The sequence below is a fragment of the Netta rufina genome (genome assembly GCF_964035555.1).
Source record: "Netta rufina genome assembly, chromosome: 17".
Lineage (NCBI taxonomy): Eukaryota > Metazoa > Chordata > Aves > Anseriformes > Anatidae > Netta > Netta rufina.
Genome location: NC_140141.1, coordinates 7635952 through 7652054, shown reverse-complemented (window position 1 = coordinate 7652054; position 16103 = coordinate 7635952). Strand labels below are relative to the sequence as shown.

At 38.9% G+C, this 16103-nt stretch overlaps 1 protein-coding gene across 7 annotated transcripts in view; it reads left to right on the top strand.

The window, feature by feature from the left end:
• Positions 1-16103, top strand: part of DEPDC5 (DEP domain containing 5, GATOR1 subcomplex subunit) — a 46551-nt gene that overhangs the window by 10094 nt on the left and 20354 nt on the right. For 3 of the 7 annotated variants that reach the window (XM_084297195.1, XM_084297194.1, XM_084297190.1), the window contains exons 14-27: positions 245-319; positions 1196-1330; positions 1811-1872; positions 1977-2050; positions 3218-3287; positions 3790-3826; positions 4576-4696; positions 5753-5976; positions 7539-7742; positions 8173-8308; positions 10003-10100; positions 12218-12283; positions 13640-13823; positions 15060-15220. In XM_084297195.1, coding sequence (XP_084153321.1) covers positions 245-319; positions 1196-1330; positions 1811-1872; positions 1977-2050; positions 3218-3287; positions 3790-3826; positions 4576-4696; positions 5753-5976; positions 7539-7742; positions 8173-8308; positions 10003-10100; positions 12218-12283; positions 13640-13823; positions 15060-15220 — 1647 coding nt within the window. The remainder of the gene's footprint in view (positions 1-244; positions 320-1195; positions 1331-1810; positions 1873-1976; positions 2051-3217; positions 3288-3789; positions 3827-4575; positions 4697-5752; positions 5977-7538; positions 7743-8172; positions 8309-10002; positions 10101-12217; positions 12284-13639; positions 13824-15059; positions 15221-16103) is intronic. The other 4 variants (XM_084297196.1, XM_084297191.1, XM_084297193.1 and 1 more) reach the window with 3 other exon arrangements.

Genomic DNA, 16103 nt, shown 5'->3' with positions numbered 1-16103 from the left:
TTGCTTTTTTTTTGTTTGGTTTGAAAGCTGTCTGTAAACTATAGTTTCAGTTGGAGTCTGGTATTACATTACTGAAGTGCTCTCCCGAGAAAGTTATTTTGCATGTATCTTTCTGTGAGATGCACCAATTCAGCCTATGAATTGTTGATGTAATAGGGCTTATGTCAAATGCAGTTTTGTTTTTTTCAAGAGCTAGTTTATACAAGAATGATAATTTTTCTTTTTTTTCTGAATGCTTGTCCAGAGGGCTTTCCTCCAGGTTACAATTCTACATCAGCACAAGGGAACTACCTGGAGGCCATAAATCTTTCATTCAATGGTAAGTTGTGAACAATAGATGAAAATGTACAGAGGAGGAACCACTAAAGCAGCTTTCAATAAATGGGTGTTGACTTATCTTGTTAAGGAACTCTTGTCTGTTCCTTAACACCAAGTAAAGGAGCGAAATGTTAAGTGGTATAACTATCACTTTCTGCCTCAGAAGAAATTGTTTTGTATGGGTCTCTGGAAATGGCTCTCATAACTAAGAATTGGGTAGTTTGGGCTTCAGAAACCATTTACAGAGCCTTGTTTGGATGAACCTTTTTTCTTCTAGCTGTTTATGTGTATGCCAACTTCTTGCAACAGAAGTTGATATTTTTTATTTTGTAAGCCTTTCAAAAGTGGGTTAAATCAAATGTGACTTTGGTGAATGAAGTAGATCCATCTTTTTAGCAGGGAGGTGAATTTGATGGGATTTCCAAAGATCTGCTTTTCTGTGATTCTTTACATCTGATATCTTTCTGTCCTCTTAATGGCTGTTTTGTTACTTGCATGAGACAGAGCATAATATGTTACTTAGTGATTAGCAATGAACTTTACCTTTTTCGTTTATGATGTAGGTTTTTTTTGTTTTCAAGATTTTTTTTGAGATGTTGTGTTTGTTTTTTTTTGTTTTGTTTTTTAATATAACACTAAGCATATGAAAAAAATACTCATATTGATGTATCCAGTTCCTATTTTCTCTTCTGCCCTAACTACTATCTCTTACCTGTAGCTTTATTGACATTTATTGGTTGGACAATGCTACATTCAAATACTTTCACTTTTGCATGGATTTTGTGCAATTTGCTTAATCCTGGTATTAGTAGTCACCTCCTTTGCTCCAAAAACTACATCCAGCATATTTTTCTTGTATTTTCTGACTCTTTTTTAGTGTTTGACAAGCATTATATAAACCGGAACTTTGATCGGACCGGCCAGATGTCCGTGGTTATCACACCTGGTGTTGGGGTGTTTGAAGTCGATCGCCTCCTTATGATTCTAACCAAACAGCGGATGATAGACAATGGTAAATAACTGGAGACTATTTGCAATTTTTATGAAGGCTAATGGTTGTATTTGGAAAAGCTGTAGCCTTTTCTTGCACTGAAAAAGTATGTGTTGTAACTTTTGTTCTCTGGAAAAGAGGGTTTACAGCTGGAAGGCTTGTGTCCACACTTTGTATTGAAATGGTTAGATTTTTAGAGAAGTTGGGGGTATTTATTTGTGTTTATGATAGTGGAGCATTTCATCAGTCTGTGCAGACCTTCCCCTTGCAGGATAATCCTGCACCTAGTTTAGAAGAAGCACTTCTTATATATCCCCATTGGCACTGTTGGTCTGCAGCCATACCATGGGATTGCTGGTTACCATTTCCATTTTCAGTATGATTATAATTTTAAATTTGGTATGAATACAAAGTGGGGGTTCACTTCAAGTTGGCAGTCTTTGGATTAGCATATCAGTCCTGTTTGGTGGATAGCTGAACTCTACTGTTCTTTGTTTACAGGGATTGGTGTGGACTTGGTCTGCATGGGAGAACAACCACTGCATGCTGTACCACTCTTTAAGGTAATGCATCCTTCTGTTCCCTTCTCTGTTCCTAGTAGAAATGTTACTGCATTTGTGAATAGATAAACACAACTAGTTGCCTTGCCTTGGAATTCCTCTTACAGCTCCATAATCGCTGTGGACCTGGGGATTCCAGGCTGGGTGACGACTACAATATTCCACACTGGATAAACCATAGGTAGGTAAACGCTTAAGGTTCCTGAGAAGATACCAGTCTTTTGAAAACATTTCTGCTGTGCTTTCCGCTCTATACATCTGTTGAATTCTTTCTTCTTCCATAGCTTATTTCCTCTGCTCTGCTTGCAAAGCAGAGACAGATATTACAGTAGTCTTGCATAAGTAGGAGTATTCTTGTAGAACTCTGGGTGTCAATGCAGTATGTCAGAGGTGATAGGCAATTTGCAGAGGAAAAGGTCTTAATCTTAAGCTGTCTTTCCAACTAAGTTGTAGCCTTAACTATGCTCAAAGTCAGTCAGGATGCTTAAAAAAAAACCTGTCACTTCAACTAAGCTGGTTGTTAGTGAAAGTAAATACATCTCAAATGAACAGTTATGGGTAAAGAGAATGTGAATAACATGGGTAAATGTTGGAACAGTTACAGGAAACAAGCCTAATTTTACTTTGCTTTACTCCAAGGCACGGTAGGTTTTCTTTATGCTTTCTGTTAAACATGGTGTCATAATACTCTCTCCTCTCCCTACCCACAGAGATCAGGGCTCAGAATAAAAACTACTTCTGCAGTCCTTGTTCTGCAGTAGAACTTTTCTCTGCCTTTTAATAACTCATTTTATATGCATGCATTGACTGACTGTCCTGACCAATAACCATTCAAGTGTTGCTTATACCCAATCTTTTCAAGTAGTTCGAAGGCATCTGGTCCTTGCCTAAGATGAAAGAGGTGTTTGAAGGCTTTGTAGAAGGGCAGGATTTAAAAGATTCGGATGACAAGAAACAGATGTTAAAGAATAAATTACTTCAAATGGGTGGAGGTCCTTAGTTTTCAAGAAGTTGATGTGAGTCATTACTGTCATGTAAATTAGGGAAAGAGTCATGTGAACTGTGCAGTACTGTATGGATAGTGAAAGCTGATATCTTTCAGTAGAAAGAGGAAATGAACTGGGGAATGCAGATATCAGCATATTAGGAGGAGGTCTAGACTGAGGTTGTGTGGGAATCACAGATTCTCTCTAGTTAATCATTTGCCATTGTTCTTCAGATGTCATGTTATGCAAAGAGAGGTATCCCTTTTTCTTTTCATTTAACAGCTAGCTCAAAAAGCTATGTAGTTAACCAGCCATGTTCAATTCCTAGAAGACAGCTGAACCACTCTGTCTTTCCATTTCAGTTTCTACACATCCAAAAGCCAGCTCCTATGTAACAGCTTCACTCCGCGGATCAAGCTGGCAGGGAGAAAAGTAGGTGTCTTTCTGATTATCTTTTCTTCATACTAGCTTGTCAGATCTTTTTTCAGCCAAGCATCAGAATCCTTCTAGCAACAACGGTCACTAAGTTTCTGTGTTTAAGAGACAGTGCAAACAAATTTGTAAAGGATTGTTGTAGAGATTGTGAATGAGGGACTGGTTTCTAAATATCTATAATTTCTAGGATTAAACTATTTGAGAAATGTTTTAGCCAACATAAAAATAGTTTAGTGCTTTAATGGCAAACTCTGTGGAGAAGAGGAAGAGTGTTGGCAAAGATGTGTTTTACACTGTGGTTTGTGACTGAGTATCAGTATTTCATACCTAAAATGTGTTATGGCTGTCTCACAGGGTGAGCTGGATGAATTCTTAAGTTTGATGCTTTTATCATGCTGGAGGATATTTCCTTAGAATATGCTGACTGTCTCCCTTCTCCTTTTCTCTTTTCTCTCTCCTTTTCCTGGTAACTTCACACTTCCTTTATTGGACCCTCCAGCCACTGACTGAGAAAGCAAAAAATAGCCGAGATGCCTGTGAGTAATCTTGCTCTGGAATGATCTTTCCCACTGACTGCTAGACTAACAAACAGCTGTAGTAAGACAATGGCATTAACAGCAAACCACTGTTAATAAAATTCTGGAAAGGACAATTACTGAAGAAAAACATGAAAACCACATAATCGTCATCCAGGATGTTAATGTGCATATATGAATTGCCTTCTCAACAGATAACTAGTAAGGAGGGAGGCAAGAGTTTCCATCCTGACTGCTTGTCACCTGGGTAGAGAAATAGGTGGTGTCAGGCTGGTGAGCTAGCACTAGCATTCACGAGAATGGGACAGGAAGGGCATTTGCTGGCTTGGGATGCTGTCAGTGTTATGCCTACAGATTACAATGGAAGAAGCATGCATTCTTCTAATACCACCTCATTTTAATAATGGGTATGTTCTGTGAAGGGAAGCAGTCCATTTCTGTAAAGTTGTTTTAAAAATGTGCAGTTCTCTCTGTGGTCTGAGGCATCTGTCCGTACAAGGATTTATTTATTGATTATTGATTTAATCTCATGGATATACAGGGAAAGATATTAGAGCCTCAGCAACTCTGATTCAGAGGCACAGACTTCGATACTTGAGCTGACATCTGCTCCAGCTGTTCTGATCATCAAATTGTTGTATGCAGTTTTTTTCAATTGATACATTTTAGTGGTGAGAGTTGGATGCTTCTGCCATGCAGATCTTGAGCATTCTTGAAAGAGGTTCCAATGTTATATGATTTTATTTCAGCATTAGGGGCGCCAAAAGATGCTGAGAATGCCCTGCCTATCCAGGTTGATTATGATGGCTATGATGCCCAGGTGTTCAGACTACCAGGCCCATCCAGAGCCCAGCGCTGTACCACTTTCAGGTAAGAGGACTGTGAATGTACTGGTTCTCGAGCAGCAGTGTTATGGTGCATTTCTTGATGCGCAACGTGCTTTGAGAAAAATGAGGCGAATTAAGCTCCACAAGCTTACAGTTGAACAGAAAGTTGCATCAGTAACTATTACTTACTGCTGGTTGTTTGGTATTGTATTTCTAAAACAACATGTGGGATCTATGAAAAGGTGTAAACATTCATTTTTTGATACATTTTTAATTTTGTCTGAAGAATGAAGTTAGTCTCCCTGGCTAAGTTTCTAGCTGATTTTTCAGACAAAGTAAGAAAGTAGTTGTAGAAATAACATCAGTTTAATGCACTGCTTAGTAACTGGTGCTGAAGAGAGTGGTGAGGAATCTTCCCTGAAAATACTGCTTTTCTGGATGAAAGAAGAAATAGAGAATCTCAGCACTGGTTCCAAAATAATTCATGGCCTTCCCTCTGAGAAGAAAGCTCTATTATCCTCAGGTCCTGGCCAAATTAATTGAAAAACGTGTAAGTTTTAGTGCTTTTCCAGGGATGTGGGATTGATGAACTTCTGAAGTATTCTTTGGCTTGCCTTCTTTCAATGGTATTGCCTAAATCTGAGGAATCTGTGCAAGTGGACTCATTTGTTGTTAGTATGAGTAGCTTGTAAAAATACTGGAAATACCAGTACAACTTAGTAGTAGTTAGTAATTTCATGTAGCTTTCCTCTAGCTAAATTTTCCTAGCAGCATGGGCTTAGTTCTAGTATCTTATAGACCACATTTATATTACTAGCTTGGTGTGATGTCCGTAGAACTGCCTCAAAGGTCAAGCGTGCTCTTTTCACAGCTGTTGTGCTGGAAGCATTTTAGTGTTGTGTTCTTATACTGCATAATGCACAGAAGTATGTAATATCCACATAGTCAAAAAAATAGTGATAGCTTCTTGTTAGTCCTCTTTTTGAGTTCAGCTATTGAGTCTTTTACATGACTTGGGTGTGTTCAATCCCCTTGAAAATGAAGGGATGAATTGATCTCTTATGATTTCATATCACTGCACATATTTGTTTCTTTTCAGCAGGTCTGTGAGGGAGAGAGAAAGTCGTACCCGGAAGAGCTCTAGTTCCTATGATGTCTCATGCAGCCCTTCTCTGCAGAGCCGCACTTTACCTCCAGAGGAGGTGAGGAGCCAGGCTTCCGACGACAGCTCCCTGGGCAAGATCTCCAACATCCTGATGATCCCACGGCCTCATCTGCATCAGTATGAAGTCAGCAGCTCTTTGGGCTATACCAGCACCAGAGGTCAGCCTGAGGCAGATGGGACAGTACCTTAGGTGGTGAGAGGGGAGAGAGAAGATGGAAGTTCGTGCTGGCCACTGCCAGGCCAGCACAGGGAAGATGGTGCTCATATTAGCATTCATACTACAGCTTTTCTGCAGCTCCAGCTATGGCTGGGTATGCATTCTCACTTTATCCTTGTCCAATTCCATTGCATTTTTTAATTGGCTTGTTCTAAATAGAAGTGTCCTGATACTGATTTGCTCTTTTCCCTTGCCTATTGCCTTCCTTAATATTTGACTATTCTCTTGTGCCTGTCTGCAAATGTGGACATATGCAAGTAACTTCTTACCATCCAGGTCACCTATAATTTGTGAAATGAGAATAGGCCTTAGTGAGCCCTGGGGGACTCTGCTTTTAACTTCTCTCCATGGGGAGTTGCTGTCGTTAAGAGTCACTTTTTGGATCCTTTCTTTTGACAAAGTGCTGCTGAGCTATCTTGGTGTATTAGCAGTGGTGACAGGCTCCTTTTTTTTTTTTCCCTTGTAATTTAATTTTGTTCTCAGACAGTATGTGATATCTTCACAAGCCCAACTCATTTCTAGGTGAATTGTATTCCTCCTGCAATTGCTGGATCTACTGTAGAATTCTGTCCCTGCAGGCTCTTTGTGCCTCTTTTCATGTCTTGTTGTCTGACACTTAATATCATTTGGCCTGTTACAGGAATTGGACTTACTCGTTTGGAACAGCTTTCCAACAGGGAACTTCACGTTACATTTATCTTTGTTGTGTTCTCCCCCTTGTCAATTAACATATGCACAGATATTCTGGTATTTTCTGTTACTCCTTTAGTTTGAAGGATAGTCTTATGACTCAGCTGAAGGTGCCCAACTGGATGGGGATGTGAGCGGAGTAGGACTGATGGGTAGGGAAGGGTCAGAGTAACTGGAATTCTTCCCATGTTCTGATAATCAGTATACAGTGGTAAATGAGACCCTTCTTTCTCTTTGGGATTTCTATTTGTTGAACAGAGCAAATGCTTCTTAGTCATCTGGTATACACTATAACAACTGCACTAATGCTCTACATAGTAATGACTAACTGCTAGCTTGCTGAGATCTTGTGTCCTATGTCCTCTGGAATTAACCCATATTCCAGTGGTCAAATTTGAATTTTAAAACTAGTGTATATGTTGCTCAGTTATGCTTTCTGCTATGTCTTTGGGTACTTGTCATGAGGTTTCCATTTGTCACCTCAGACTTCTGTTTTGATTTTTCAGTTCTCAAAGCTCTCAAGTAATTCTTCGTAGTTAACTTAGCAAGTGATTTCCTTATGGTTTCATTAATATGAAGTGGCGCAGTATAGAGTAATGTTGTAATGTCAAGTGAAATTTTCTTTCTCATCTGAATTCTTTCTTGTGTTGTAACTTGCAGACTGGATTGAAATTGATTTCAGCTTATCTCCCTGCCTGTTCCTCAACTCACCTTGTTCCCAATTACTCTGGGGAGTTTTTATATCCCTAAGCAATTCACTCTTTTGCTTGGCTTCTGCATGATCTCACACTGACTTTAAGTTGTGTTTTCTAGATGTCCTTGAGAACATGCTGGAGTCCCAGCAACGTGACTCCAGTGCCCCTGGGAGGTTCCACGTTGGCAGTGCAGAATCCATGCTGCACATCCGGCCTGGGGGATATACACCCCAGCGAGCGCTGATCAACCCATTTGCCCCATCCCGCATGCCCATGAAACTTACATCTAACAGGAGGCGCTGGATGCACACTTTTCCTGTGGGTAAGTCTGTTTCATAGCATATTAGATAACTAAGGATTTTTCCTTGTCCAGCAACAGGAGAACCAGTGTGAACTCTTGACTTGAAGTACTGTGACAGTGGTTGAAATTTATAGCCTTGATAAAGCAGAGATCCTTTTCTCTTGGAAGTACTGTCATCTATTGGTGAACTTGCAGCATTCAATGCAGTGGAACAAGTGTAGATAGAGGCTGTTGATGTGAATCCTTGTAAGTAGGCCATGTAAAATGTTTAGAAGAATATTCTACTCTGCTGGCTTCAAGAGGTTCAAGTTCGCGAAGCTTTCCAGAACTTGCTTTCTTAATTTCCATTAGTTATTTACCTGTGGTGTTGACAAAAGGGGTACAAGTGAATGAATACAAACGAGAAATCAGGACAGATGAGATGATTAATGATCAAACTGTAATTGTGTAGGTCCATCAGGAGAAGCTATCCAGATTCATCATCAAACTCGTCAGAATATGGCAGAAATGCAGGGCAACGGGCAGCAGGATTTGACACATTCTTCTGCTGAACTGCTTGAGCTGGCTTACCACGAGGCAACTGGCAGGTGAGGTCCTCAGGAGGGATCAGAATGTTTAGACTTGGCATGAACACCCCTTTTCATTAAAGTTATGTGTGTGTTATAAAGTTTTATATATTTAAGGCAGTTATAGGCTGTGGTCTGTAAGTTGAATAATATATTGTGTCAGTGCCACATATGCAGCATGTACTTTTATTTTGAGATGTAAAGCTCTTTTGGCGAGGCTGGAGATTGTTTATCTCTAATTTGGGGTAAGCAGTAGCTTATCACAGCTTGCAATACATGAACAATACAATGAATCATTCATGATCATTCAAAATTGCATTATAAGAGCCTGTGTCTTTAATTCTTGACTTCTTATCCCAATAATTGTGACCTTCATCCCAGAATAGAATGTTTTTTAGCACAGGGCATAGCTTTGTCTCACAGCAACTGTTGAGCATTTTCAGTCTTGTCCTTTCAGTCCTATCTTCCCCATGCTGTTAAGAAATGTGCAGCTATGATGAACATTAGGGGTGGATTGTAAGCGAATGTACCTATGTTCTTAAACTAGTTTGCTGTTAAAAAAACAAAACAAAACAAGCTTTTGCCAGTGTTGGGAGCTTATATTGACTGTTGGCTCTGAGAAGTGAGAAAGATCCCACCCCACTGTTGCTGGTTATAGCATGGGTGTGGGGAGGCTGGTTTTACAGTGAGAGTACTTAGATCCCTCATTTAATCTAGGCTATTTTTCAAGCTGCACAGTTCTCCAATCTCCAACTATTCTCTTACCTGTTTTTTATCTGATTATTCATTTTGTCCTTGCTTTTCATTATACTTAAATGTTGTTTACATTTTGGTACCTTAGGCAACTTCAGAATTGCCTTTTTTTTTTTTTTTTTATCAATAACTTAGGTATTTCTCCCCCTTTTCTTTCTTGAATGCTTGTAGAAATTCTTGTTACCTGTTGTTTCAGGATGTCCAGGGTGAGTGAGGATCCTCTTGGTATCTTCTGCCTTTTTAAATATTAGGGATTTTTTTTTTCCCTGCTGTCTTCAAGCTATCTTTCAGGAAACTGCACAATCTAACTATTGTTGCATGCATGTTTTCTTTTGTAGGAAAATTGCTGTCCTATCTTACCCTTTGTATTATCCTTTGGAATACTCTAATCCCTTTGTGTGTTGCATAATTTTGGGATTATATCATCCTAAAGTCTTTGTTCCATAGTTCTACAGTAAATAAGATGATTGCCTTCTCACTATTTCATAAGAACATAGTAGTGTGTTAAAATTTCTGGTCTTAACACCAGTATCTTCTGCTGTCATGTTCTTGATAATTCTCTGAATCTTTTTGTGGTCTCTGCGGATGACATACTCATCCAAAGCAATTTGCTCAGTCTGGCTAGTTTTCTAGACCATGAAATCAGATTAAGTAAGTTTTGTTTTTCTCATAGGAGATGTATGAGTTCTCCACCATCCTGTGAAGATAGTGCATTGGTTATTGCTAGAGGCAAAGAACACAATATGGATAGATAGGGAATATTGCTACAGCTTTTTCAGTCCTGCTTTTTGTGCCTATTACCATCTCTGCAATTATCATTAGGAACATGGTTGCAAAGACTCAGCTGAGATGGCAGGCTGATTACTTGTTATTTGTTATGTCAGTTCTCAGTAAAAGTATGGAATGGCATGAGTGTCGAAAAGTATCTGTGGTAAAATACAGGCTGCTTTGTTTTTCTCTAGACATACCAGTTCTCGGCATCCAGGTGACAGTGCCTCCTTCCTGGGCTTCAGTGGAACAGAAGAGTATTCAAATGGTCTGGCTGGCAGCAATGGTGCAGGTAACAAAACAGCGACTGAGCATTGTGTGGGGAGACAAAGCTCTCATTAACAGTGACATCTGTAAAGCAGCAGACCTATTATGCATGGTAAATTCTGGGATGCAGTGTTTTCTAGCATTTCTTGTTGTCTAGCAAAGCACTTTCTTCAGATTTTAAGCTCTTTGAACATAGCAGTGTTTATACCAAATGTTGTTGACAGCGCCCAAAGTATTTAATCACATTTTAAAGAGAAGACACATGTTTGTGCTTTCAGCTGAAGATTAATGCTCTTTCTTACCTTACCCAGGGGCCCGGATCAGTAGAAATTCTTAATAATTCTTTTGAATCGTGTAAGTGGAACAATATGCCACACTAGCATTCTCTTATGTTTTTTCAGCCTACCTTCTGATTTTATGGATGTGCTTTTTAAGCAGGACAAATGGAAGAGAATTTTGATCTTTTGTAATTTAGCATTCAACACTTCTGTTCTTTTTTCAAAACCAATTTGAAGAACTTTTTTTTTTTTTTTTAAATCATCCTTCAAATTATATTTGAATGAAAACAATAATGTTTTTCCCCTCTGCTCACACTTTGCAGAGCTGTAAAGCTGTTTTGTTAGCAGAGTTAGTTTTTGTGTCTGTCTTGTCTTTTTTTCACGTAATTGTATTAAAAGTAATTTCTGTTTCATTGTTTCCTTCCGTGGATTTTGTTTGAATACATTTCATTTCCATGCTTTACTTTTTCTGCCTTCCAGATGGCAATTGCCAGAGCAAAGTCTAAACTGTATTTCAGCTGCTGGATATAATTTGCACAACATAGATGTAGAGCATATCCTGGCAATAAACATACTTGCATTTTATAGAAGTCTTTCACGTCTGTAGTTTGGATATAAATCATGTATATGGTGGAAGTTGTTCTGTGTCTGTCTTGGTGCAAGTTGTTATGAGCACCTTCCCTGACTAAACTCCCTCAGCCATCTGTAGCCGCCATAGTGTGACTCAGTGATCTGACTTATGTTTCTCCCTTATGGTTTGAGTCACATATGAAATGGAACAGGTTTTTTTATTTCCAAAAATATGATTTCTCAGTGAATCTCATTGGCTCTTCTCTGCTGCCCACAGCGTGTTTTGCTGCAACATGTGCTTCACAGTGAAAAATCACTGCATCTATTTACACTGACATTCTGTGTGTTGTCCCTATTGTCCAGCAGATGGTAGATGGTAGTTCAGAGCAAATAAATCTTGTTGCAATTCCCTAACTAGATGGCAGGTGGCATTAGTGGAGTTAGTGAAAGATGAATGGCAATTTGAGCCATCTCCTTTGCTGTTTTACTGGTATCATCATGGAAGCAGATAACCATCCTTTCTGTTAGTAAATGCTATTTAGAATAACAGGTATGGTGTTGATATCAATTCCCTGGATAAATCTATAAAAGTCAGTTTTATAAAAAATAAAATAAAAATAGCTCCTTTAAATGTTTAGAGGCCTCCCAAAGTTTGTGTTTTGATAAAAAGCTTTTCATGTCAGCTATTTTTCTTGTTGTCTCAGCTGCTCGTTTCCTCTTTTGTGCCACAACAGCTGTTTATACAGCTACATGGTGAAGCAGCTCAGTGAACTGATCCAACTGAAGAGTAACTTGGGTTTTTCTTTGTTGGATGGCTTGCTTGACTGTAATTGTACAAATACTGATGCAAATACAGCAGAAAAATGTGTAATTCTGTGCTTTAAGAAGTTATTCTTCTCTAACTTGTCTCTTGTTCATAAAACAGAGAAAACCAATCAAAATCATTATATCTTTGGGTTCTGAATGTATTTAAAAGTTCTTTAGCTTCTGAGACTGAGATTAGCAAGTTGCCTTTTTATGGGTTCTCCTTTTCAAGATGTTACACCATTTTGGGCAGGTTGTTTTTTGCTTGTTTTAACCACTGAACATTTCTGATGAGATGTTCAATTTTTGTCCAAGATGTCTTTTTTCTCATTAGTTACCTTTGCGTTCTTTTTTGCTGTTCAGAACCCTGAGTTCTTTAAAGGCAGTGAACTATAATGTTCTTAAAATTGATGCATGCTTTTTATTTGTATTTGAAATGTAAGTAAAGTGCATAGTTGCTTAAAATAAAACACATTTTTCTTTCTTGTAGGGATGAATCTCAAGCCTCAGAATAAGGATTCATTGGAAGATGCTGTCTCTAATTCTCCAGATCCAAGTAAGAAGCAGGAAGGTTTGGAAAAGAGTTTTCATAGGTGTAAAGATAAGGAGAGAAAGGACATGGACATTTATAGAAGCGTAACGAGGTGGTAGGCAAGAAACTGAGAAGCCTTCTTGCCTTTTGGCAGGATTTTATTTTGCCCTGTAGTAATTGTCAGGATCTCCCTACATTGTGTGTCTCACTGATTGCAGTTCTACATCTCTTAAGAATATATGAAACTGATTGTCATAGTACATGTGAAATTCTTTTATTACCGGACACTATTGGGCAAAAAGTGAAGCCTACTGAACTCTTATCTATCTCTCAATATGGAAAGCTTGATTGACACTAACTAATTGAAGCAGAAGTAGTACAGTTAGTTCTGTATTCGGTACTGTTTACTCAGAAATATGCACCTTCATCTAATACAGAAACAAGTGTGTGACACATTACAGCAGTCCTGTACAATGCTTTTGTGCAGTGCTCCTCCAATTAATGTTAACATCTTTATAGTATAATAACTGGGTAAGACTTCTGTGCGAAGAAGTTAAGAATTAGCAGTTAGCTGAGTGCCTTGTTACGAATTGTTTGAGGCAAGTTAAAATGTAATGAAATAGTGGACTGAAGATTTGATATAGTTTACTTAGCCTTCGCTTTTAAATGTCTAATTTTCAAGTGCTCTGTTGTTGGTGGTGGTTTTTTTTTTTGTTTTTTTTTGTTTTTTTTGTAATTTTGAATCAGCAACATAATTTCTAGAAAAGAGTGTGGAAGAGGATTGTTTTGAGAGTTACTATTTTTCTGGTCTTCCTATTCCCTCTCTCTGTCTTCTGGTTTTATAACTGTAAAAAAACCTCCCTTTTCCACTGTTGTATTATTCTGGAAAGAGGCTGGTCTGTCATTCTTTCTCTGCTCATCCCCAGCTCCTTCTGCAATTGTCTAGGATGCAAAGCTGGTCTGATTTTCTGGTTTAGATTTGAAATGTTCATCTTTTTTATTAATAATGTGTAAATGCACCTGACTTGCTGTAATTTTGGCAGAGCAGTGGCTATGTTGGTTTTAGCTTTCAATCAACAGAAAATTAAATGCATTAACGTTGAATGCTATTTGCATGATGGGATTGAATTAGCATGTGCACTGCATTGTTTAACAAACTCTGTCTCTTTCTCTCCCTCCCTTTTTCCTGTTTTACTTTTATTTTTCCTCCCCATTCTGCCTCCTTTTTGTCCCTGTTGTCTTTTTGCCAACTCCGTACTTGTCCTTCATTCTTTCTAACATTCCACTTCACACATTATTTTCATCTCCCACTGCACCCTGTTTTTTCATGGATGACCATATATGCCCCCATTGTCTTCCCCCAATGATGCAACGAGGCAGTTCTGACACTGTCTGCTCCCCCCGTAGTGCCAGGCTTCTGTTGTACAGTTGGAGTGGATTGGAAATCCCTCACTACTCCGGCATGTCTCCCTCTTACCACGGACTACTTCCCCGACCGTCAGAGTCTGCAGAATGATTACACTGAGGGTTGCTACGATCTCCTCCCAGAAGCTGACATTGACAGGTTTGGCCAGCACTTTTTTTTTTTTTTTATGAAGTACCTTGCATTGAGTCAAAAGTGTTTAAGGTGCAGTTGATAGGAGAGAAACACTTTGAAATTTATACAAGAGAAAGATGAGTTGGTTACATAACTGGCAGCAGAATACTTCAATTTTTCTCATTTCAGTGTTAACTTTGCAACTTTTCTGATGTTACCATATGACAGTATTATGTTCTATATCTTGTTAGAGATAGTTTATGTACAAAACTTGACTTCCCTTTTCATGCTCTGTTGTATTTTAATCAAAAAAAATCAACCTGGAGCTATCAACTTTGTTAATCTGTTTTCTGTGAAGTATTTTGGAAACTGGATGAACAAATGCACATGTACTTATAGTACTTAAGGTGTTTATCACCACTTTCAGGGTTATTTAGTTTAAAGAATCTTGGAGGAAAATAGCATTAGCGGGATAAATATAATTTCTTCTGTTGGAGGTCTCTGGTAACTGTTTTTCAACTGGTATTTTTTTCTTCCCTGAAGGTGTTTTATCTTTTTAAACATCTTTCAATTTTTCCATGATTATTAAGACATCAGAAAGACTTGTGCATGTTGCTGGTTTGGGTGAACAAACCAAAATATTAGTCAGGGTGATTGAAGCACATAGGAAATAGTAAGATTAAAGACAAAACAGAAAAAAAGAAATGTCCCTTTGTAGCAGGAGGGCAAAGTTCAAGAGAGGAAGTAGTTGTAAGAGCATGGCATAGTGATGTCAAGTCTCTACTCATGCTTGCTGCTGGTTGGTGTTTGAACTGTCTTTTAATCTCTCTCAGCTCCAGACTTCCCGCTGTGGGAGAGGATGGAGTGTTGCCTGCACACCCCCAGTCCTGAGCTGTGCTGAACATTTACAAACTGCACTGAGATTCTCTGTAAAGTGCTATAAAAGGGATCAGTGATATATTTATTGGAAGTTTAACACTGGTTGTAAGCAAATCTTTTGGACTTTGTGTCTGTTCCTGGTTTAAAAACTGCTTTCAAAGGTGTTAATAACTATTGTCAGACAGCTTATCATCACCTGTTTTAAACAGAAGAGTCCCCACCCATTATTCTCTCCTCTTCCTGTAGGCTGGTTTTCACAGGCAGAGGGCTTCACTTACACAGGGCCCAGGGCAGGGATAAATCCTCAATTAGGAAACACAGAGCTAAGAATAGGTGTGTGGTCAGCTTCCTTATTCTAGTCTCCTTCTTAACCTTTGTGTTCAGGAGAGATGAGGAAGGAGTGCAGATGACAGCCCAACAAGTGTTTGAGGAGTTCATTTGTCAGCGTCTCATGCAAGGCTATCAAATTATCGTGCAATCCAAACCACAGAAACCAGCCACAACTGTGCCACCCCCACTCAGCAGCAGTCCCCTTTACAGTCGAGGTGAGTGACTTGGGATTAAGAATTAAATCTGTTATCTTTCTGTCCTTCTGCCAAGGCCAGTAACCTCCACGACTTAGGCATAGATGCTCATTGAAGCCTTTGGTGGCAGACAGCCTGATCTGGGCTCAGCATAAACAATTAGCTTGCACCATGAAGGAACAGCTGCAGGGTTTCGGAAATGTAGTAAGAAATTGGCCTCATATTCATGATGGGGAACCCAAATTAAATATGTCTTGAGTGCAGTTTGGGTGAACACATCTTAAACATAATTCACATGATGACTGTAGGGCAGGCACATCTCTGTTGGAAGACAGACCCAAAACTCCAAAATGTAAGTATCTGAAAGTTAATCTAGAAGCATTTTCTGAACATTAAAATATCTGTGAAAGCAGTCTCAGATAGACAAGTAAAGCTTTATTGTCCGTGAGTCAGCTAAACCTAGTTAAACTGCAGAGGAATGGAAGTGGGATGAGATGGTCTCACATTCAGTTGAAGGAATCTGGTTTACTGTTTGACTTCAGACTTTTTCTGGGTATTCTCCAGACAAGTGAGAGTGATACAGTGCTTATAGGGCAGAGAATACACACAAATGGGATGTAGTTATTATTCACTGGTTTGGGAACGAGCTTCTCCTGTAGTGGCTTCTCCTGTAGTGGTTAGTTCCAGAAATGAAGGACAGAGAGGGAAGGGAAAGTGGACCTGACCTCCCATTGTAGCCACCACTTTCTCAACACTTTGTGTTGTCTGTTCTCTAGTTGTCCTGCCCAGAGAAGATCTGTATTGGTGGTGTATGAATTGTGAATGCCTTTCTTTGATTGTAATATTAGCAAATGTTGTTAACTGTGAGAACAGAAGACTAGTTGTGCACGTGTCCCATAAAAAT